The sequence below is a fragment of the Propithecus coquereli genome, unplaced genomic scaffold (assembly GCF_000956105.1).
Source record: "Propithecus coquereli isolate 6110/MARCELLA unplaced genomic scaffold, Pcoq_1.0 Scaffold75, whole genome shotgun sequence".
Taxonomy (NCBI): Eukaryota; Metazoa; Chordata; class Mammalia; order Primates; family Indriidae; genus Propithecus; species Propithecus coquereli.
In genome coordinates, this window is record NW_012153618.1 from 2,468,727 (window position 1) to 2,491,546 (window position 22,820).

The 22,820-nt window shown below is 54.6% G+C and overlaps 2 protein-coding genes and 1 non-coding gene across 3 annotated transcripts in view; all 3 read right to left on the minus strand.

Moving 5' to 3' along the window:
- Window positions 1-1,296: 1,296 nt before the first annotated feature.
- On the minus strand, window positions 1,297-1,368 carry TRNAC-GCA. The gene has a single exon. It is a non-coding gene; the product is annotated as a tRNA-Cys (tRNA).
- Window positions 1,369-7,448: 6,080 nt separating this feature from the next.
- LOC105824580 (zinc finger protein 398-like) lies at window positions 7,449-15,134 on the minus strand. Its single transcript, XM_012662078.1, is given in 8 exon segments — window positions 7,449-7,749; window positions 7,844-8,183; window positions 8,920-9,036; window positions 10,683-10,787; window positions 11,824-11,941; window positions 12,463-12,676; window positions 12,678-12,805; window positions 15,111-15,134. Coding segments are annotated over 8 exon segments (1,347 nt in total).
- A 2,836-nt stretch (window positions 15,135-17,970) lies between these two features.
- Window positions 17,971-22,820, minus strand: part of ZNF783 (zinc finger family member 783) — an 11,883-nt gene continuing 7,033 nt past the window's right edge. The window contains exons 5-6 of the mRNA XM_012662079.1: window positions 21,115-21,243; window positions 17,971-18,806 (exon numbers count right to left, since the gene is read on the minus strand). Of these exons, the coding sequence (XP_012517533.1) occupies window positions 17,971-18,806; window positions 21,115-21,243 (965 nt within the window). The remainder of the gene's footprint in view (window positions 18,807-21,114; window positions 21,244-22,820) is intronic.

Genomic DNA, 22,820 nt, shown 5'->3' on the forward strand with positions numbered 1-22,820 from the left:
TGGAAACAGGGAGGCAGGGAGTGTTGAGGATTTGAGAGGAGCACAAACGAGGTGAAACAGCCATCTCAGAAAGTGAGAACGCAAGTGCATGATGTAGACCAGGAGGCTTGCCTAGCGGTGTCAGACGCTGATTGGAGAGTTGGGTCACAGGTGAGTCTAGTCAACACAGGTGTGTGATTTTTTTCCCCCCAGCAATGTCCCCCTACTCAGTTGTGGGCATGGACCAAGTGAATACCTGGATTGTAAATCCTATATCATCAGCTGTGCTAAGTGGTCCCGCCTCCTCAATGTAGGAAATGGAAAAGCTCATTTGAGTTTAGTGCAGAACAAAGGACAGGACTCAGGCCAGGCAGTTGAGCTGAAAATCAAAAATTCCAAGTATCTCCTTAAAAGTTCGGTGTTTTTCTGTAAGCTTTTAGTCCTTTTAGTGCTCAGAGCCTGGTGCTGCCAAACTAGGCTACACAAATCCCATGTGCCCACCCTCTCCCTGAGCTGCTTCGAGAAGGGCTTTCATGTCTCAACTGGACCTGGGGAAGAGAGGGGAGGGCCTGTGGGAGAAGGGAGAATCTGTGTGACTGTGGAGGTCACACGAGGAGGAGGAGGAGGATGGGATGAAGAGGGGTCATAGCTGGTTCATGCATTCAACAGACAATTATTGAGCCCCTACCATGTTTCAATCTGTGCCGTGTTCCGGGGACCCCTAGCTGATGACGACTTCATCTTGGCACCCAAGGAGGTCACGGTCCAGAGAAATATCCTCGCTGCAGATGTATCCACCAAAGGGCAATGTCATCACCATCCTAGTCTCAGACCTCCAGAAGGGGTCTCTGCTAGCAAGGCCAAGGGATCTTTGGGGCTTGAGCGTTCTGTGCAGGCCGAGAAAGAAAATATTTTCTTGTTGATGTCTTTGTCCACGGCATGGAGGAAGGGAAAGGGAAAGGGAAGGTTGCTGGGCTGTGGGACTAGACCTCCAGGCGAGGGAGATGGTGAGAAGGTGCGATGCGCAGCCCAGCTCCACTCATCACATCTTCATTGCAGTTGTCTAGCATCTCTTCCTGCCTTGGCCTCCTCCAGCCCAAACACTGCGGGGCCAGGCAAGGTTTTGTTTTGTTTTGTTTCGAGTTTCAATCTGATCCCATCACTCCCTCTGGTGGACATCTGTTGATTCTGTTTACCCAGCACCCACTTCTCCAGCTCCTTAATACTCTCATCATTTCTCCTTTCTCACCACCTTTTTTCCCCCAAATACTATCTCCCAAAAGATTAGGTCCAAAGATTCTAGTAGTAAAGAAAGCAAGGGGGCACCCAGACTTGAACTGGGGACCTCTTGATCTGCAGTCAAATGCTCTGCCACTGAGCTATACCCCCTGCTGGCATCTTGCTTCTTACTAATAGCATTTCACCTTCAGAATCATGTTGTATTACATGGTAAATGGCAGAGATCAAATTTCAACTGGTAGAAAATAAAAGAAGGAACATATTGAGTGGCAGCAATGTAAACAGAGAAGAAGCTGACTTCCAGGAGCTCAAATCCTATCAGGAAGGACTCTCTCCCTCCAGCTTTCTTCTTCGGCTCCCTCTTAAGTCAGCTTTGTAATGTCTCAGACCAGTCTCTCCAGACAGCTGACACCCTGCCTCCAATAAGCGTAGGTTCACATCTCCACACTTTGGTTGCTGCAGAGAAGTCTGAAAAATCCTAGGGAAGGGCTCTGGTTGGTTTGGCTTGAGGTCTGTGCCTACCCCTGACCAACCACTGTGACTGGGGATAGGGCACATGAGTGGTGTAACCATTTCAGAAGCAAAGTCTTGTAAGAATATACCTGCCCCCATCCAGAATCTATGTCTATAGTGTGGGGAAGAAAGGTGGTTCTCCAAAAGAAGTCACAAGTAGCCAACACATGGCCCCAGGGGACAGTCGCTGCAGCCCTCAGTCTTCTCAGTGGAGTTTACCGTATCAAGGGAGACTGGCAACCTAGTGCTCCTGCTGCACGGAGCCATCAGATTCCGTGATAGTTGTTGCTAGGGTGGAAAGGCTAGTAGGTGTTCGTGTCGCAGGTGGAGAAAGATTTTTCACACAGAGATTAAGACATGTAAAAGTAAAATTTACTTTATCCTTTAGAAGGACAGAGAGAGAGAGAAGGAGAGGGGAGCAGAGAGACAGTGTGGCATCCCAAAGAAAGAGAAGGGAGATGCCAGTAGCAAGGCCGGGTGGTTTGTTGCTTTTATGGAGACAAAGAGAAAAACACTAATTGTTGTGAAGTAATTAGTAGGTAGTTGCAGGACATCTGTCTTGTTTTTTCTGCTCCTAGAGACCTGGTTCTCTCTGGGATGTAGTTGGGCCTTAGGTGCCTGCTGCATGCCTGACTCTAATGACCCCCCAGTTCCTGAGCTCAGCTTAGCGGAGCTGCCTGACATGGCCACACATGGCAATTACTCTGGGAACACGGAAGAGCAGCGTGAATTATACGCAGGATGAGGCTGAAGCAATGGCATGTTCCCTATCTGAACTGGGTCTTGCGCTCTGAGGCGCTGACTAATAAACAAGGAGGTGGGAAGGAATCCAGCTGAACATGGCAGCAGGAGCAAGGGGATCAAGTGCAGCCTTGACCAGGTTTGAGGATGGTTGCTGCGCACAGCGCTGGGGGACAGGAGCCCGCAGAGGAGGTGTTGAGGCCCAAGGGCCCCTGCAGGACAATGTGAGCCCTGAGTGTGACTCCACTGGAGAGAAGGGACAGTCACCTGCCAGTGTGTTGGGGCTGGCGTGTAGGGCACTGGATCACAGGTAGAGAAGTTGGGGTTCACGTCCAGACGGCTTCTCCCTATTCTGGGTTTCACACGTGAGCGTCCTCCTGTTTCATTCACACCATAGCCCACTTAGGAGACGCACTCTGGTACTTGGGGGCGAGGGGAATCTTCACCGCGTGTGTTTGCCCAGAGGCAAGGTCCCTGTTATGGGTCGAATTGTGGTGCCTAAAAAGATGTGTTGAAGCCCCTAATCTCTGGTACCTGTGAATGTGACCTTATTTGGAAGCAGGGTCACTTCAAGATGAGGTCATTAGAGTGGGCCCTAAGCCGATATGACAGGTGTCCCCATAAGAAGAGAAGACACACAGACACGCACATAGAAAGAACGTTACGTGAGGACGGGTGTGGAGATTGGAGCTCCAACTGCACGCCAAGAACACCAAGGACGGAAGCTACCACCCGAAGCGAGGAGAAGGCGAGGAAGGGTCCCACCCAAAGTCTTGGAAGAAGCAGGTTCTACCGGCACTTGATTTCTGACTTCTGGCCTCCAGAACTGTGAGAGGATAAACTTCTGTTGTTTTAAGCCACCCAGTTCGTGGTATTGTGTATGGAAACCCCACTGTCCCCCTGCGGGGGGTCACTTGGTCCCCACGTCCGGGGCAGGGCATGGCCTGCAGAGGGAGCAGCGAAGTGGCCCTTCCGAGCACCTCCAGGCTGCCAAGGACCAGCTTCCCCAGCTTTGCCGACCTGCTCAGATGTGGGGTCCCTGGATTGCTGGGACTGTGGCCTCTCTGGCCAGGAAATAGCTTTCCCTGGAGACCTTTGCTCCTCAAGGAAGGGGGAAGGCTGAGTAAAAGAAGGGAAGAGAACATTCAGCCCACAACAGGAGAAAGTAAGTGGCCTCCGTTAGGTCCGGAGCCGAGAGAGAGACACACGAAGCCTCACGTGTACCAAAATGCTGTTCGTTCTGAGCATCTGGGTGCAAATGGGTGGAGGCTGAAAAAGCGCCCCAGGAAAGGGAGAGCCGTGGGTTTTATAGGGGGTTTTTCCGGGGGGAGTAAATAAGTGGGCCAGAACAGCCGCTTGTAGTAAATTCTTTTTCAAACAACCAGCCCCTAGGACCCCTGCCCCAGTCACATCCACCCTTCAGCCCCGGCAGGGGCCTTATCAGGAGAGGGAGGGAGGGACAGACTTCATCTCTGTGGTGGGGAAGGAATGCTGGCTGGTAGATTAATGGCATTTCGTCCTATGCATACTTTTCGGGCTCCCACCTGGAGCAAACCTAACAGCCTGCACAGCGTGTGGCGAAGTAGAGGAGTGCCCAGGCAGGGCGGTCAGGACTGCGCCGTGAAGGCTCCACACACAGCCCGGCTTCTTACGGGTGAAGCCGGGGGTGGCCCGGGCCCTCTGAGGTCCTGCTCACCTCCCCTCACCTGTAGGAAGGGAAGGAGCGAGGAGGCAGCTGCAGCTCTGGGAAGGGTGGGGAGGGGCCGCCCGTGTGGCCGCACCCCCCAGCACGCCAGCCGAGCCCCTTCTCTCTAGCCTGTCTAGGCCTCTGCTTCACTGTCTGTTACTGGGATGATAAAAGGCCCCACGATAGTGAGGATGGAATGAGAACCTTTAAACTACCGCCAACTACCGCCTGCCACAGAGTACAGTTCCCTGGGCTAAGAATGGGTTTGATATTTCTAAATGTCTGGGAGAGAAAAAGAAGATGGGACCTCATAGGATTTAGGGAAAAGTAAATGAGACAATTGTTTTTAAAAAATGGCATAGAGTGCTCCATAAATATTAGCTGTACTTTAGAAAAATATTTTGTGGCATGTGAAAATTATATGAAATTCTAACTTCAGTGCCCGTAAATAAAGCTTCCCTGGAACACAGCCACTCTGGTTTCTTTACGATCGATGGCTGCTTTCCCATAGCAAGGGCAGAGCTGAGTGGCTGCAACAGACTGGCCTGTAAGATAACAAATACATACAATCTGGCTGTTTTTAGAGAAAGCATTTAGAGGCTAGGCTTGGTGGCTCAGGCCTGTAATCCCAGCACTTTGGGAGGCTGAGATGGGAGGATCGCTTGAGGGCAGGAGTTCGAAACCAGCCTGGGCAACACAGTGAAGACCCAATCTCTACAAAAAATAGAGAAATTAGCTGGGTGTGGTAGTGTGCCCTGTAGTCCCAGCTACTCGAGAGGCTGAGGCAGGAGGATCACGCGAGCCCAGAAATTTGAGGTTGTAGTGACCTATGCTGACACCACTGAACTCTAGCCCAGGTGACAGACTGAGATCCAGGTCAAATTCGAGAGCAGTCTAGGATCTTAATTATTGCCAGTGCATCTGACAGGACCCATCGCTGTTCTTGGTTCACTTTCACACTTCTAGGACCTTTGTCTAAAAACGATCTTTTGATCTGACATTGTCAAGAATAGTAACTACTGGCTAACTTGTCAGCCACCTAGCTAGTTATCACTTCTTAAAAGAATACCTACCACACATGTATTTTTCCCAATTTGGGAACATGTCTACAGTTGGGATGCGCTTAGCAGCCTGCACTGAGAACAGTCATAGTGAAATGGACACATTTTTTCCTTGCTTAGTGAAACAGAAAATCAAGATGTGTCTTACAACTGGTGGATCTTAGGTTCAATGAAATACAGTTAATGTATAACTATTATTCGAAGTAGGAAGTGGTAAATAAATGTTAACATTTTTATTCATTCATTCCTCAAACACGGGGTGCTTTCTACGCACTGGGCACAGGGCTGGAAGCTCAGGGCGCTGCCCTCCAAGCCCACCTGGACTCTGCCTTTCTTTGGAACCCTGTCCTGGACTTCTCTCCATCTAGGACTTTTTTCAGAACTTCCAAATGGAAGCACAGTTGAAAATAACTGGAATTCACCACCAATCACTGGAACCTGGAGTCAAATATTGTTACTGCATCACAAATAAGAATAATCACAGAGTAAGAAGGAGAAGATGGGAAATTTACAATTCCTCATAAATATTTTCTTATTTACAGAGATTTGAAGTTATCATGGCAAATCACAGAGCTTCCACTAAAAACCTACTCAAGACACAGACGGCGAAAGCTGGGATGCAACGCCAGAGCCGCCTCGCCTGGCCGGACGCAGCTCTCCAGGGTTCACTGACATCTGCTTCGTGCCCTCCAGTGAGGAAGACGGTGCAGACAGCACCAGCCTCTCCCGAACTAGTCCTCGGAAACCCATGCGTGTGTTTCAAGTACTCAGGGTCGGAGGGGGTGGAGATGGGGGTTATCTGGCAGCTGGGCTCTGAACTCCTAGGGAGCCGGGGAAGTCAGGGTCGCAGCTGGATCTCCAGTAGCTGAGGAGGAATTCAATTTAGCAAAATGGCAGGGTCCCAGCCATCCACAAGGGCCGATCTGAAAAGCCCAAGTTATTGGCCTAAACTGCTCAGATGGTGGCACAGGCCACCAGGGTCTCGGGGGGACTTTTAAGCTGCTGGCAGGCCATGTCCAGGTTTCTCTCCCCGCTTCCTTTCAACGTTTAGGTGCTTCTGCAACATTTACTGGAGCCCGTGCCATCTGCTGGCACTGCTGTGTGCTCCCCTCATGCCACCATCAATGGCGGACACCCTTTATAGCCCCATAGCTAGGGACCAGGCCTTGGTTTTCTTTGTACCTCTAGTGGCCAGCATAGGTTGGATCTTCAGAAAGGCCCCTTTGCCTGCCTGCTACAACAATGGCTCGAAGGCAAATCTTACACCAACGAGACAGGGCCTATGGGGGCCAAGATGGCTGGTCAGGAGTGCCAGGGAACCGCCAGCCCAGGCCCTTCTGTGACAGTGTGGCCCACAAAGCTGCCTTTCCCAGGTAACAAGGTGGTGGGGTGGGGGTCTGGGAGGGGTCTGGGGGGGTTAAAGTTACAGAAAGTTCCTGTGAATCTTGTGACAGCTCACCAAGGCTCTTAGATTCACACCTGAGGGATGCTTGGGGTCCAGCCTGTTAAACAGGAGGCAGGGTATAGCCTGGCCTCCTGCCGGGGCCTCCCAGCACTACTGCCCACCTGGGGAAGCGCTTTAGAATTTGCACAGGTAGCATCCAGGAAACCCAGAGGCACAGTTCGGGGTGCGCAAGCCCTGGCTCCCTATGTGCAATTGCCATCTCCTAACCAGTGTCTCCGAAAGCCACTCCCCTAATGGAACAAGGACAGTAAGCCACTCCCCACCACCCCAACCCACACCCTGGCAGTCCCCTCCAGTGAGGCTCAGGTCTCACCCTGGGCCCCGCCTCCCTGCAGCAAGACGCCCGTGGGCACTCTGCCCACCTCACAGTCCCTGGGACGACAGCCCTCCCCTGGGAAGCCCAGATGACAGCACAGGAGACTCTGACCTAGCCAAGGAGCACCCCTTAGGAGAGGTTGCTTGGGTTCAAGGAGCACCAATCGCCCCTGCACCCTTAGTGGCCCCTTTAGGGAGCTCTCCAGGTGCTACCCTGTATTCTCCATCTTCACACGACAGGGAGAACTGTGCAGGGACCCCACCAGACCTTCCTGATCACCACCACTCAGCTGCCTGGCCCCAGGGCTCCCCCTGAGAGCCGGCTCAGCCCTGGCAGTCTCAAATCTAGGCACAGCAGAAGGGTCACTGAGGGGCCTTCCCCACACTGCACCCTTGAGGCGGCGACCCGGCTCCGCAGCTGAGGAGCCCCTCTCACACACTGCACGAGTCAGGGGGTGGCGTGGCTGCCCTGGTGGCGCACAAGCCAGGAGGGACAGATGAAGCTCTCTCCACACTGGCCACAGGGACAGTCCTTCTCCTGCGAGTGGCCGCGCAGGTGCTGCAAGAAGCTGGGCTTCTGCACGAAGCGCTTGCCACACTGGGAGCACTGGAAGCCACGTTCGCCCGAGTGCGCGCTCTGGTGCACAGTCAGGTTGGCCAGGCGCGTGAAGCGCTTGTCGCACTGCGCGCACTGGAAGGGCTTCTCGCCGGTGTGTGTGCGCTGGTGCTCCAGCAGCGTGGACAGTGCTCTTCAGGCACTCGGCGCACTCATAGGGCCTCTCCCTGGTGTCCGTGTGGTAGTGGGCGGTAAGCGTCGACTGGTGCACCAAAGTCTTGCCGCACTGGCTGCAGGTGTAGGTGCGCTCAGCCGCATGCACACGGTGATGGCTGGCGAGCGTGGCCTGCTGTGCGAAGCTTTGGGGACAGTGCTCCTTCCAGCCAGAGCTCTGGCCACCTTTGGCGCAGGGTGGGCACCACCCCGTGCCCTCAGCATCTGGTACAGCCAGGTTCTGGGGGCTTGGAGGGATGGAAGTCACTTCTCTCTCCCGGGGGACAGGAGGCAGATCCCCACAGGTAGCCCCCTCCAAGCCCTCCTCTCCAGGTCCCCCTTCAGCTACCCAGGCTGGCTCCTGCACCTCGGACTCTTCATCCAGACTCTTCTCTTTGCTGACCAGCCAGGGCTCTTCCGGGAAGGGACACAGAGGGGCTCGGCGTGAGCCTGTCACTGAAGACCCTAGCTCTGGGCCGGCCTACTTGATCTCCTACTTGCCTTCTGCCAGGGTCCCACCCTGTGCTATTCTACCTAATGCCACCCAAGCACCCCAGGCATTCACCTCTGAGCCCCGGCTCAAGGGTCCTCTCCAGAGCACCTCCGGCCTCCCCTCTCGTGGAGCCTCCCAAGCCCAGAACGGTGATGTTCACCTGGCAGCACCTTCATCTGGGCCACACGTGGCCACTAAGACATCGCTTCTGCCACAGCATAACTACAGAGTGCCTTCAGTGGTACCCACGTGGTAAATATCTGTGCTTTTTCTTATGATACTGGCCATAATTTTCACCAGATTCTCAAAGGGCTCTCTGGCTCTAGTAACAGTTGTTTCCTCCTATTTTATTTTACACTGTTGATAAGCATGCTAGTGTCCTCCTCCCTCCTAACTGCAAGCTCCTCCAGGGGAGAATACACTGTCTTAGGCATGCATCTGTGAGTCCCTGCCCAGACTGTGCTGCCTACAGACAAGTTCATAAAATGAAGCTGGGACCCGGTTTCAGGAAGAAAAGAATCATTTCATGGAGCTGTATAGGAGGACGCAGCACAGCAAACACACAAGACCAGAGAGAACACGGGAGGCTCCCCAGGGGGACCCCTCGTTTCCCAAGGCCCAGGCACGTAGCCTGCAGCCCTGCCCACTGATCCTCACCTGAGCGCAGGTGTGCAGTGATGGTCTCCTGGGGGCCCTGCTGGTTCTGCCTACACACCTCTTCCTCTTGCTTGAGCCAGGGCAGAATCCCTGGGGGAGAGACCAGCTGGCCTGTTCCTAGGGGGAGAGCAGAAGGCCCCGAGGGCATCAGATGTCATGGGGCTCCTTTCCCCTCCCATCTCAGTCTTTGCTTTTAGGCAGCAAAATGGGAATAGTGGCTGCCCTGGGGAGGGGACCAGGGTTGGGCAGGTGGCCAGTAGAGAGAGCCTTTAGCTTTATCCGTGACTTCTGCACTGCTTGGCGAGAGTGTGCTCCTGTGAGACTAAATCTGCATAATCAGAACACAGATACTTGCAAAGGTTGGAGGCTGGTCAGTTCCTGTTCAGAAGGATCGCGGAGCCTTGGTTCTCAAACTCCGACTGCACCAGAATCACCTGAGGAACGTGCTGAAAGTGCAATGCCCAGACCTGAATGAGGACCCCATTTACACCGTTCCTAGAATTCTGGTAGGAGGAGCCCACCTGTGGAAACACCCAGTAAATAAAGCAGTCTTACACCCATCTGGCGCCTGCAGGTCTGCAGCAGAGGAAGCAGCCCCTGAGAGTGAGGCCTGTGGGCACGGCCTGTGGGAGGGTAAGAGAGGAAAAAAGCTCCCTCCTAAAGAAGCTATAGAGAGGGAGGAAGACACAGAAGCAACTGCTAAACACAAGGACTACCCAGACCACAGGGCAAACCCTGCCCCCACCTTATTCCTCCATGTGCTGGGGGGTTTGCTCCAGCTTGCTCAAGTTGCATTCAGGAGCCGCCCTGGCTCCCTGGCAGAGTTGAGCCCCCACTGGGGGCCTCTGGCCCAGGGGCACTTTGGCCAGGCCCTGCCTGCTTTGCATACACCCGGGAGCAGCTGCAGCCCTGGGGACCATGGCACTGGCCACAGGCTCTGAGCCAGTACTGCCTATCCCTGCTGAAGGGGCCCAGCGCCCCTCCTCGTACCACAGGGGAGGAAGCCCTGTCCAGGCTCCTGCAGTAACAGCGCTCGGTGAAACCACAGAGCCCCACTCCCCGGCAGGCTCAGCACGCTCGCTCGGGCTGCCACCTTGCTCCTGCTTCGCATGGCTCCTTTACTCACCGCCGCTCCACTGGGCCCTGGTGCCCTGCAGGTGCCTGAAAATGCTACTTTTAGCCTCAGTCCTACATGCCAGCCACTCAATAACCTTGTCAACACCCCCCTCCTTCTCTGGGCTTGCTGTGACTTAATTTACCTACTCAAAGAGCTTGCTTCAAAGGGGAACTTCTCTTCCCAAATAAAATACAAAAACCTGGAAATTAAGAAGCAGTGTCATGGCATGATCCATTTTGTCTGAGCAAACAGGACTCCGGGGTTCCTGTCCCCTGCTTCGATAAGAGTGGTCCCACTGTCCCCTCTGTTATGTGTTTCCAGCTGCCATTTGAATAAAGGGTTACTCAACTTAGAAAATTGCATTCTGATTCAACACTGTTATTTGAAAGGCAAACTGGGCTCCTATTCTGGTTCATCGTTCACTTACTGTTCATTATTCACTACCCTAGTATGTGTGGGGGCAGGGCCGTTACAGCAAGACACAGTCCCTTGCCTCGAGGAGGAGGACCTGAGCATGGAGTGCAGGAAGTGGCTTAGGCGTCAGAACCCGGGTCTAGCCCTGACGTCAGGGGACTCCTGACACCATATGCCCATACCAGGTGAAGGTGGGGAAGGCTCCAGCCCGCCCCAACCCTGAGGGACTCACCAGTGCCAGGGCCCTGGCCCCCGTCTGCGCTGGGCAGGCTGTGGCTGCTCACCTCCTCTCCTCTCTCCGCTGCAGTCAGGAGCTCTGGCTTGGTGGTGGCACAGCCTGTGGGAGAAAAGGGCGGTGGCAGGGCTTTTCTCCACAGGCCCAGAAAAGAGAGGGTACCTTGCCAGGCTCAAAGCAGGACCCGCCTCCCCTTCAAGGTGTGTGTTAGCAGCACTCAGTGTGGGACGGGGCAAGGCCTCCCAGTCCTCTTGGGCCGGAAGTAAGAGTGACAAGGCCAGGAGGAAGGGTGCCCATCCCACTGCCTACATAGACAGGAGCCCAGTCCACCTGTCCAGCCACCTCATGTGACAGATGGGGAAATGGAGGCCCAAGAGGGGGATTTAGTTACACATGGCAGTCAGTTCTCGGGCTTCCTGCTGCTCTCCCTTCCATGTGCTCACCCCTGCCCCCCAAGGCCAGGCAGCCTCCCTCACCCCACCTCCCTGCAGCACACTGGTACCCTCTTCTGGAAGAGGAACCTTTGGGGCCAGGCAAAGGGAAGCAAGACACTGTTCTGGGCCTCAGCCTGTGACAAGGGAGAGAGTGGACCAAATGCCAACGGCTCACCTGCCAAAGCAGGGAGAGTTCAGGTGTGTATGCAGGGGAGCATGGGAGTGGGGATGGCTACAAAAATCCAGGTCTAATCAAGTCTTAACACAAGCGCACACACACCCCTACCTGAAGAACCTAACATTCCAGGGCTGGCCCTCATTTTCTAGACTTGGGGCCCCCTTAAAAGCAGCCCACAATTAATCAAGAGTTTCTTGAGAACTCACAGTGTGCAGAGTACAGCTTAGGAGTCAAACACAAAGCAGGGAGGCCCCCGCACCACAGAAGCAAACGGGCTGGCAAGGGAGAGCTGGCGAAGGGCAGCTCAGCACCAGATTCCAATTTCTATTTGCTCTCCATGAGATCCAGGACAAGTCATTTAACCTGCATCATTTTATAAAATCTAAAATGATAATTAAGGATACCTTCTACCTGGCCTGAAGACAGAGGGCTGATTAAACGATCTCCACGTGCTTCCCGCTCTCACATCCAACTCTTACTTGATTGAATAACGGAATAAAACTGAGGCTTGGGGCCAGCCTCTTACCCAGGGAGCGCAGGGCCTCGTGGTTCCCCTTCACGGCGTCCGTGCAGAACTCCTTCTCCAGGGCGTGTCCCTGCTGCTCTGAGCAATGTACCGCTGCATCTTCAGGAGCCCCCGGCACCTGCGAGCACAGCCACCCACGGCCATTACAGAGAACAGCCAAAACCAGCCTGGTCTCTTCTCTCCCCTCCTCCAAACCAGAGAGCACTGCCAGCCAAACCACTGGGCAAACTCATTTCCAAGTTAAATGACTTGTTCCTTCCACTAAAGGGATTCAGGATCAGGCCTCGTGGGTTCTCCTCCCCTCTCTTAGTCACACATAGATCTTCTGTCCCAAGTGTGGACTTCGTGGAAGGGCTTTCTGGGGAAACCCTACATGAGCAGTCCTTATTCCCGGAGATCTCAGAGATCATTCCACAATAAGAGGTATAACCATTGCTGCACAGCCATATCTCTCCCAACAAACCCCATTCCATCTGCCAAAACAGGCATTTTCCTAGTGTCACAATTTTCTTCTGACATTTTTCAAGCCCTTCAAAGTCAACTAGTGACTAGCATTAGGCACCCAGGGGGTCAGGCTTCTGCAGCCGAGGGGCTCCCTCCACTGTGTGGGTCCTCTCCACCCACACCCAGTTCCTGTACCTTGGGGGCATCCCCCTTGCTGCCCGAGGGGAGCCGCAGGACCCAGAAGTTCCTGTTGCGCAGCAGGTTCTCTAAGTTCTCCAGCCGCCGCCGCAGCAGCCCGTACTCCTGCAGCAGGGTCCCCAGCACGGCCCACTTGCCCTCCAGCTGGTTCCCGAACTCCACGGCCGTCTTCTCGCAGTCGGCCAGCTTCTTCTCTGCTGTCCCTGTGCGTCTGGAGTCGGATAGCCTGAGACTCCATCTTCTTCTCCACAGCCTGAACAGCAGCCAAGATGGCCAGAAGGGAGATCTCAGTGGCCTGGATCTGGGCCTCTCGTTGGAGGTCCGTCCCCATATGCCAGTCCTGCGACTAGACACAAGGAAGTGAGTCAGTCACCAGAAGAAGAGCCCCGAGCCATTCCCAGCTACAGGAAAGTCTGGGTCCTCTGCAATGCAGGCGACTTCTTCCGGGTGCCAGAGACCTCACTGGTCAGACCCCCAACAGACCCCACCTGACAGTCAAAGACAGCACACACTGGACCCCACAGAGCCCCCGTGAGAACAATCCTGAACCAAGACCTGGGGGCAACAGAAAAGGAAATAAGAAACACTACTATCACAAATGGTCAGAGTGTAATGGAGTGGAATCCCAGCTCTACCACCCACTCAGCTTAGCCAATTAGTAAACCAACCTGGGATCACAGCCCAGCAGCAACAGCCAGTCAAGAACACGTGCCAGGGGGCCCCGGGTCCCATGCACACCCAGGCAGCAACCTCAGTCCTCACCTTTCTCCAGAGCAAGCACAGCCCCCTTAGCGGGCTCAGAGGGGAAGAAGACCTTGCTGTTCTGGCCGTGGTGCTCTCTAAGGCCCTTCCACCCTGACATCTACTGGTGTGTGACTTCCTGCCCTGTCTGAGATCCGGGGTCCCTGTGGCCCAGGTGCCTTGGGGACCAGCTACAGGGTAGTCTCCACAGAAGGCCAGGTCCTAGCTGCCAGGCAATGGGGACCAGAGAAAGTCAAAAGCCGAACAAGGAGAGAAGGAGTGGCAGAACAAGGAAATATTTCAAAGAATACCTTGCCCACAGGAGGCAGAAAAATGTATCATATATTACCAGAAATAAAATTAAAAATCCAAGAAGCCCCAACAAGGAACAGCTGAGGTTCTAAGGGAGCACTGCTGGAAATGGAGCTCTACCAGAGCATGACTCAGTCTCTCCCGCCATCTGAATCCTGCGTAATTGGAGGTAAAGCCACATAACTTCTCCAAGGTTCTGTTTTCTCACCTACGAAGACATAACTTCCTAACTCCTAAGGTGGTTCTATGAATGAAATGCACTGCAAGTATGAGAAAGCACGCAGGGTATATGACATTAGCACATATTATGTTATTAAGAACAAATATGAGGACCGCGAAGCAGTGATCAGAATGTGTTATGAACCAAAGACTGTGATTAATCCAATTCTGTGCAACTGAGTTTCCCAAGACCTCCCTGATAAAAGTACTCAGAAAAGTGCCCCACACATACTAGGCACTAGTCACCAGATGCCTACCCCTTCCTTCCTCCCCTCATAGCACGGTCTCTCCATCCCTAAGTCCAGTCTCTGCCCAGTACAACAAAGTGTACGTGATCTCCACAGATTAGGAGCAAACATCAGTCCTCCCTGCAATGCCCTGCCACAAATCTGGCATCCTGGAATGTATCTAAAACCACTACAAAGCTATTTCTACCAGGAGATGACCCTCCACCTTCACAAACAAAAATTTCATCTCAACAGTTCTTGTCAAGCAGGCCAGGGATGGACTAGGCCAAGCCTGAGCCTGAAACCCACTAACCAAAAGTCCTCTACAATGCAGATCCAGCCAGGTGTGGTGGCGTGCGCATGTAGTCCAGCTACTGAGGAAGCTGAGGGAGGCAGATTGCTTGAGCCCAGGAGTTCAAGGCTGCAGTGAGCTATGATCAGGCCACTGCACTCCCACCTGTGCAAGAGAGCAAGCTCGTCTCAAACCAAACAAAAAAACAATGCAGATCCCTTCTCAGCAGCACCAGGAAGGGCTTCCTGGGGACTTTTGGAAAACGGTGGCCAGGCACACAAACCCATCCTGATTGGAATCAGAGTTCAGGTCTAGACGACCGCTCACAGCCAGGGGCGAGACTCTGGCTCCTCCAGAGGAAGCTGAGGGCTCAGACTGGAGGGAATAAACCCTCCCCAAACGATGGCACCTGTCTTAGCTTGGAAAAGGAGGATGAGAATGGGGTAGATTGTCTTTCTGAGATGGCCCACTGGGGCATGGGTGTGCCCAAAGGACAGGAGCAGAAAGAAAAAGCCTTGGGGAGTCTCTGGAGGCAGGACATCCACAGTCCCGTGCCCCTACACCTGGACCCAACAAAGCCTGATCCAGTGGATATCAAGCCTGGAGGGAACCTCAGAAATCTTGTGGTTAAGTCCCATCGCTTTGTTCTACAGAGGAGGAAACTGGGTCCAAGGATGGAGAAGGGACTTTACCGTGTGGTCTTAAGCGTCCTTGTCCTCCCTCCACCCAGGCTGAGCCCTCCCCAATTCCAGGGGTGGCAGGGCGGGGAACACGGAGCTGGGGAGTAGGACCTCCTCCCAGCGAATTCAGGACTGGCTCCACGTCCCCAAGTCCTCTATGAGGGCCGTCCTTACCGGAGCTGCGGCCGCCTCAGCCATGGCCATGCGCTGTCCAGCCCCGCCCGGGAGTCGTCGCCGCCGCAGCCGCTGCGCGCGGCTCCACGCAGACCCAGCCGCCCAATCCTCTCCGCAGGCAGCGCCGGCCCGGCCCCGCCCCGCCTTCTTCCCACGGACCGGGCTTGCGCCGTCGTCGGGCCTGGGGACACGCTGGGCTGTAAGTCCAGGCTGCGGCGTCGGCGCGCGGCGCACGAGTATGCGCGCGGCCGGGCAGGCGGCTCCCGGGTGGCGAGCTTGGCCCCGCCCCACAGCCCGGGGCCAGCTCCCCATTGGCTGGCCCAGGAGGCCCCGCCCACGTCCAGCGCGCGGCCGGTCCCTGCCGTCCGGAGACGGCTTCCCATTGGCCATCCCGGGAGGCCCCGCCCCCGCAGCATGTGTGAGCGGCGGCGCTTGGGCTACCGTCACTTGGGAAAGCGTCCCCGAGAGCCCGCAGCTCCTGCGCAACAGCTCACCCACGTCGCGAGCTGTCACTGCCCTGTGCGGCCGCTCACCTACCTGAGAGCCGGAACCGGGTTGCGTGCACCATTCACTTATGCCAACACGTTTATTGCACCGATTAGGGCAGAGACTGCCACCTTCACGGTTCTAACGGGCTTTTAATGTCGTGGCCCAACTGCTTCTTTGTCTTACAGAAGAGGAAGCCTAAGCCCAGAGCTGGGAGAGTCTGCGGCCCAACCGTGGCTCCCACCTCCCGGTCTGAGGCACACTAGGTTCCTGCACCACAAAGCTTCCGTTTACTCATTTCAATGTAAAGAACGTTCTTTCAATGCGTCCTATTGACTGCTAGGCAAACTCCCAAAGCCTAGCTCAAAGCAGAACACACTGAAGGTTATAATAAAACAAAAGGGGCACACAAGCGCATAGTAATTCCGTGGTTTGCGTTTCTATTAGAGTACCTGTATTTGTGCAGGGCATTTAGCATTAGAAGAACTTGGCAAAATTCTTAGCCCAGAGGCATCCCCGGAACACCTGAGACTAGCTTTGCAGCTGAGGGTTAGGCTCTGAGCAGCTACACTTGCACCATATCCTGTGTGAGCAACTGCTGACAGCCCACTGCTCATTTGTGAAGCACGTGAGCAGGATCCACAGCCCAGAATGAATGGTGCCTCTTCCCAAACCCAGGGGAGCTTGGCTGACTTGTGGGATACTTACCCTCGCCCCAGAAATGATGGCAGTGTTATCACCTGCCCCTAAACCTTCAAGACTTTGGGAAAGCTGTAAGGGGTCAGAAGGGCAACAGGAAGGGGCACAGCCAGGGCCCCAGAAGCAGGTCCAAATGCTGGCCACTTCTCAGTGCCAGACTAGACAGCAAGCTATCAGGATAGCTGGGGACCCATCACTCCAGCTGCAGAATTACCCTCACCAGGGCTGCTCTAGAGGTAGCACCCGAAGTGGTGTGAATAAGAGGCACAAGAAGCTAGCTTTCCCCAAGACTTCTCCATGAGGCCTGATATTGGCTGAACTTCCAGTCTGAACCTTGTGCTTTTGTAAGAATTTGTTTGGTTGAAATATAAAGGGCTCCCGGAGGACACAGCCCAGAGGGAAAGTCTTTCACTGAACTCAGCGGAACCCCACTCACTCCAGAAGACAAAGTTGCTTCCTGAGGGATTCTGACTGGGGAAAAGGGCTGGTGACCAACATGGAAGAGAAAGGAGGCCCTGAGCTTGAACATGACAAAACTAGGCTTCACGTTTGGCCCAGTGTCTCTAAATTTGACCCTGACAACTCTAAAGTGAGGTAGCACACACTGGAGCCATGACCACCTTTGACAGACAAGGACTATGAGACACCATCAGTGGTTGAAGGAGTCACCCAGATCTAGCCCAACTCTGCCCCAGAGCCTGATTCTCAAAGGAGAACTCCACCTCCGAGAGGAGGCAGCCCCTCTTTTAATGGGACAAAGCAGGCCTGGAGGGCGGACCAGCCTCACCCAGCCCAGCATCTTCTTGGGGAGGAGCTTCCTGGGCTCACTCTGCATCCCCCCCCAGGGTGTTTTCTGGGGTCCAGTTAATGGACCTTGCACACCCATGAATACTGAGACCTTGGGGGAGGAGTGTCTTCCATTTCCCTCTCAACTGATAACAAAAGTCAGTAATGCATGTGACTCTTCAGTGGGGGAAGGACTGGGAACACTTGGGGCCAAATCTACACCTGCAAAGACACTTTGTTTCCAGAACAGCAGCCACGGCCTCCCCACTGAGACCCACAGGCTGGTGGAGACTGAGCTTCTCTTCCAGCCCTGACAGCCCCATGCAGAGAGGAGGTGGCAGAATAATTCCTGCCGCTCAGGAGCTCTTGATCCCCTTTGCAACTACACACATACAAAAGCACTAGAAAAGCTCCATAGAAGAAAAAAGTTTCAAAATAACAAAGTAGAAAACTCAGTTTCCAGTGCCTTTTGTTCAGGCTGTCCATCCGCTATGCTGTTGCTCACGCTGATCACAGGCGCGAGACCTCTGTGCACACAGTCAAAACCCCAGGTCCCCAGTGTCTCTATCACAGTGCTGTGATCTCTGCTCCTCTTAACTGTGGTACCCACCAGAGGCCCCACCAAAAACTGGCATCCTTTAAGCCCAAAGGAATCCTTTACAAGTCAGGAATGTGGCAAAGGCCGTAAAGAGTGATGAACTCAGGAAACAGGACATGGAGGCATCTGGTCACACATATACATTCTGTCACCAAAAGGGCCACTGCTTCCCATCTGAATTTAAAAAAACAAAAAACAAACCTCTCTCCAAACCATCCCAGATGAGGAAACAGAGTCAGGCACAGGGGAAGGCAGTCCGTGCCCCGCAGGCAGAGAGCAGGTCCTGCCTGCTCAGCCCTCCTCAGTCCGGCTGGGGCGCGGCCAGGGCGGGCTCCCCTGGCGGGCAGGAGGAGCCAGGAAGTGCGGGCCCGCTTGGCCTCGGGCGTGAATCTGCATGTGGACAGCCAGGTGGTGGTTCCGGTTGAAAGCCCGGCCACACTGGGGGCACTGGTACGGCCGCTCGCCGGTGTGGATGCGCTGGTGTCGGAAGAGGTCCGAGGGCCGGCGGAAGGCCTTGCCGCAGTAGGGACAGGCAGGCCAGCCCTGACTGTTGCCCGTGTGCAGGCGCTGGTGCAGCAGCAGACTCTTCCGCTGCTGGAAGAAGCGCAGGCACTCGCTGCAGTGGTATACCTTGGTGGTCGCTGGCCTCCGCCCCATGAAGGCACGGCCGGCCACGGAGCGGTGGCCCTCGGGCTCCTCGGGGAGCCAGCGGATGACAGGGCCCGGAACCACCACCTCTCCCGGCTCCAGGGCGGCGTGGCCTGGCCCCAACCCGGTGGGCGAGCTGCCCCGGGCTTCCCCGGGCTCCTCCTCCACGTGGGTCCGCTGATGAATCGTCAGGTTAATCTTCAGGCGGAAACTCTGCCCGCAGTCAGGGCAGGGGAAGGCCCGCTCTCGCCTGCGAGGGAGGACTCGGGGCGGTTCCCCCGGAGCCCCTGGTGGCCGCGGCTCCCCGACCCGCACCCTGGGCACACCCTCGGAGTGATGCCTGCTGGGGCCCCCAGTCCTGCTCCCAGGACCTTTGGGGATTCTACACTGGGTCTGGCTTGGGGACGCCCCCAGGAAGAGCTGCTCCGGCATCATCTTGTCTTCAGACTGTGCCTCTGTCTTGATGGCCACACCACCACCTGGCAAAAGGAATCCACGCTGGCTTCCAAGGGGACCTCACTGCCCTGTCCCCAGTCCTTGCTTCCAGGATTAGCCTGGCTCCTGCCCCCTTGGAATCCTTTGTCCTCTGAGTGCTCACAGCACAGAGGCACTGCCTCAGGATTTCATTGAGTTCTGTTTGCTGCCATTTGCCTCGTTCCTGGAGGCGGCCGAGCTAAGGACATCAGCAAAGAGGACATCAAACTGCCAAGCCAGGAGCCAGGGAGCCTGGGAGGTCACGGGTCAGCCAGATAGGAGACAGATGGGCGGGAAGATAAGGGGATGAGGCAGAGGCAGAGAGGCAGAGACCCTGGAGAGTGAGACACTCCACGTGGCAAGGTGCTGGCAGGACCCCACCCCCACGAGTTCTGATGAAGTTAGTTACAATGCGTGAAGGACAATGAGCCCTGTGGGCTCAAAGTTACTCATCCACATGACAAATCGCACGGGGTGCATAGGCCTGGCACTGCACTCGCTGGCGACAGACAGAGGCACTAGGACCTCAGTGTGGGCCTCTCTCAACTCTGAGGGGGACTGAGGCACAGGAATGGCCAGGACAGGGCAGTGGGAAGGATGGGCTGAGGCAGCAGTGGGTAGTCACAGCAATGTGCCTGGGACCCAAGACCTGAGGTCTCAGCAGACAGCTCTCCAGCGTCCCTACCGCTAGGAAGGAAGGGTCCTGGCACCGAGCCCTGTCAGGAGAGCACAGACGCTAGGCAGAGGAACCTGAATCAAATCGCAGGCCACACATGCACACTGCGAGTCACGGGGGCCTGTGGGCCTGGCCACTTCACAGTACTGCTGAGGCCAGGACAAGACCATGGGAGTGGCTTTTCTGTCATCTTCAGACTGCAAACCTGGCAGCGTGCAGCTTGTTTTCATGCAGTACCGTTCCACCCAGGCCAGACCGCAATGGGGAAAGACCAGAACCACCGACTGATCTGGGTCCCCACAGTCCTGAGGGAAATAACAGCTGGGGAGTGAGGGACGAGAAGCCTCAGAGAAGCCCCTCACCAGGTCCCATCCCCTGGCCCACCCGACTCCCAAAGGGCCCCCCGAGTGCCTGTGAGGCTCTGCCATGGCCACAGGTGCCTCCTCCCTGCACTCACCTGGCTCCAAGCAGGGCGGGATGTCCCTAGGAGGGGCAGCTGGTGACTCCCTATCTGAAGACTCTCCCTCCTGTTTAATCAAGGACAAAACACTGGTAGTGGCTGGAGGCTCTGTGAGAGAGAGAATCTTGTGAGGGCCTTTTCCAATACCAGATTCCTACAGGGTGGGACAGCCATGTCCCCTGTAGGCTCTGGACACGCTCAAGTACCAGCCAGGGAGAAGGGGCCGCAGGGCTTCTCTCTGGAGAGCTTCAGAGGTAAGAGCTACAAAGGCCACACCCCAACCCCCATTGCAGGCCAGTGTTAACGACTTGGCCCTCAGCACCTGACTGTCACCCAGATGGGCCTCAAAAGGACAAAGCGTGTGGGGAGGCCTCAGGACACAGTTCCAGGTCTGCAATGTGGCAGGGACACTGCCTTCCCACCCAAGAAGGTCCCATCTCTGCAACTCCACGAGGCAGCCCAAACTTACACACCAGCTGGGAAGGAGGAACACAGGGAAGGGAAAAGACGTCACCTCCAGCTTGTGGGAGGTCACATTCAGTGGGGGAGATACATCAAAATAATTGAAGAGAAAGCAACCAGAGGCTGAATGTCAGGCCAGCACAAGAAGAGCCAGGCCGGCAAAGAGCACCCGGGTACGAAGACAAGGCCAAACATTACACTAAATGCCCTGAGTCACACATTCCCATGAAACGATGGGCATGACTTGCCTTTAGAACTCTGGAAGGATGACTAAAGCCAGAGTTCCTAATAGGTCTTCAGAAAAAGGACATTTACTGAAAACCTGCAACATACCAGCACCATGCCAGGACAAGACATACACTGCCCCACTGATGTGACCCTCTCAGAACCCTGTGCAGGCCCAAGACATGCTCCTGCATGCCCCTCCCTCACTCCAGCCAGACGGGTGTGCCAGGCCGCCAGAGCACCTGAAGAACCCGCACTTCCATTGAGACCGCTGTCTCCTGCTGAGAATGCCAAACACACCTTCTTTTAGGCCTGTCTCAGAGGCCCCTTCCCAGGAAGCCTGTCAAGCTTGGTCCAGCTCAGCCCAGCTGGCTCCCCAGCCCTCTCTCCCACCCTCAAGCCGCCAGCTGTTATCCTCAGTACCCTTTCTCCACAACCGGCGTGTCGCCCTGGGAAAGTTTATCCTGCTGCCTCAGCTGTCCTGACTTACCGGCGCCTGGCCTGGGTGGGGTCATTCTTGCCTCCAAGTCTCGCTGCTGCTCAGGGTCTGTTGCTTCTCTTGGCTCCTCCTGGGCTGGGCTGAGCGGGCTGGCAGCATGCTCTGGGTGTGCAGGGAGGCCTGGGAAAAGCGCAATCAGGGGCACTGGGCACAACATGGACACACAGAGGCCTCCCACCCCAGTGGCCAGGGACCCTCTGTGCAAGGGCCAGTGCAGAGTCAGTGGGAACTTGGGGGCATCAGCTCAAACACAGGTGTGTCCATGGCCATCCAGTGGTGAGATTCTAGTCCAAAGTCGCCACGTCCGAGAGAAGGAAACTGAATAGCACAGTAATTCACAATAATCATCACCAGACAGGTCATGACAGAGCAGGGTCAAGAATCTGGCTTTTTGGCCAGGCATTGTGGTTTATGCCTATACGGATAGATTATATCCCAGCACTTTGGGAGGCCAAGGCAGGAGGATCGTTTGAGGCCAGGAGTTCAAGACCAGCCTGGGCGACATAAAAGATCCCATCTCTACAAAAAATGAAAAAAATAAAAACGTCTAGCTTAAGGCAGAGAGGAGGAATGCCACGTTGCCTGTCCTCCTAGCCAAGAGGGTGCTGCTGGCCTCCTCTGGCAGCCTCCTCCTCCAAGCCACGCTCCATGGTGTCAGGGAGACCAGGGTGAGGCAGAAATATATACTAAAGATGTGGCCCCTGGAGCACCCACATTTCCACCTCGATGTTCATCTTTTGAAATAACTCTTCATCCCTGCACCTGCTCTCCTGACACCCTGTGTTGACACAAAATGTGTGCTCAGCGCCTGCCTCCCGGGGTGATCATAACCAACCCAGCTGTTACCGAGAGTTTCAAATGGTGAAGCCCAGAAATGAGCACATGTGCCCTCTCCCACAAGAAATGAAGCTCCGATTTTCTTAAGGAAAAAACCTGTGATGAGAAAAAAAAATATGATGAACAAAAGACTGACAGCAAAAGGCCTGATGGAAATCTAGCATCTGAGCTAAAATCAGCTAAAGGCTCACATCATGTGTCCATTCATGCTGAGAAGAGTTTGAAATGAGAAGGTTCGCATCAAGGGACAGACAGGAAGTCCAGAATCATTGAAAAAAGCGGCTCTACTTCTAATCCTGAAGTAGATTTGAATTTACCACATTTCCTGAACTGCAAGATCCAGAGAATAATCATTAGCAAAGATAGAAAAGCAACCCAAGTGGTGCCCTGTCGACTCGGTTGGCATTTCTCTTCTAAGACAAGTAGTAAAACCAACTTCGGGGTTATCAGAGGGTAAAATAATGGTGAAAAATAAAAAACCAACTGAATCTGTAACTGATAACACTGCTACCAATTCCCCTTCACATACAAGGGAGTTACTGTAGACACCGATGGGTTACATTATTCGGCAGACATGATCTACAGAGCTGTCACCAGCCCCTAAAAATGTTGCTTTCACGATAAACCTAAAGATGGTTGCTCCATCAGCAGATCCTAAAAATTTTAGAATATCCTCTTCTGAAGTTTAATCTTTGGATCCTTCCTGTAACAAAGAGAAACACTGTTCATCGTACTAAAAAGTCCAAACCAACACAAGGCAGTAACTCTGAGCAAAATGAAGCCTCAAGAAAGAATGAGAAAAAGAAAGGTCTAAATCAAAATATGAAATCCTAACCGTTCAAGAGCCACCAAGAATTAAA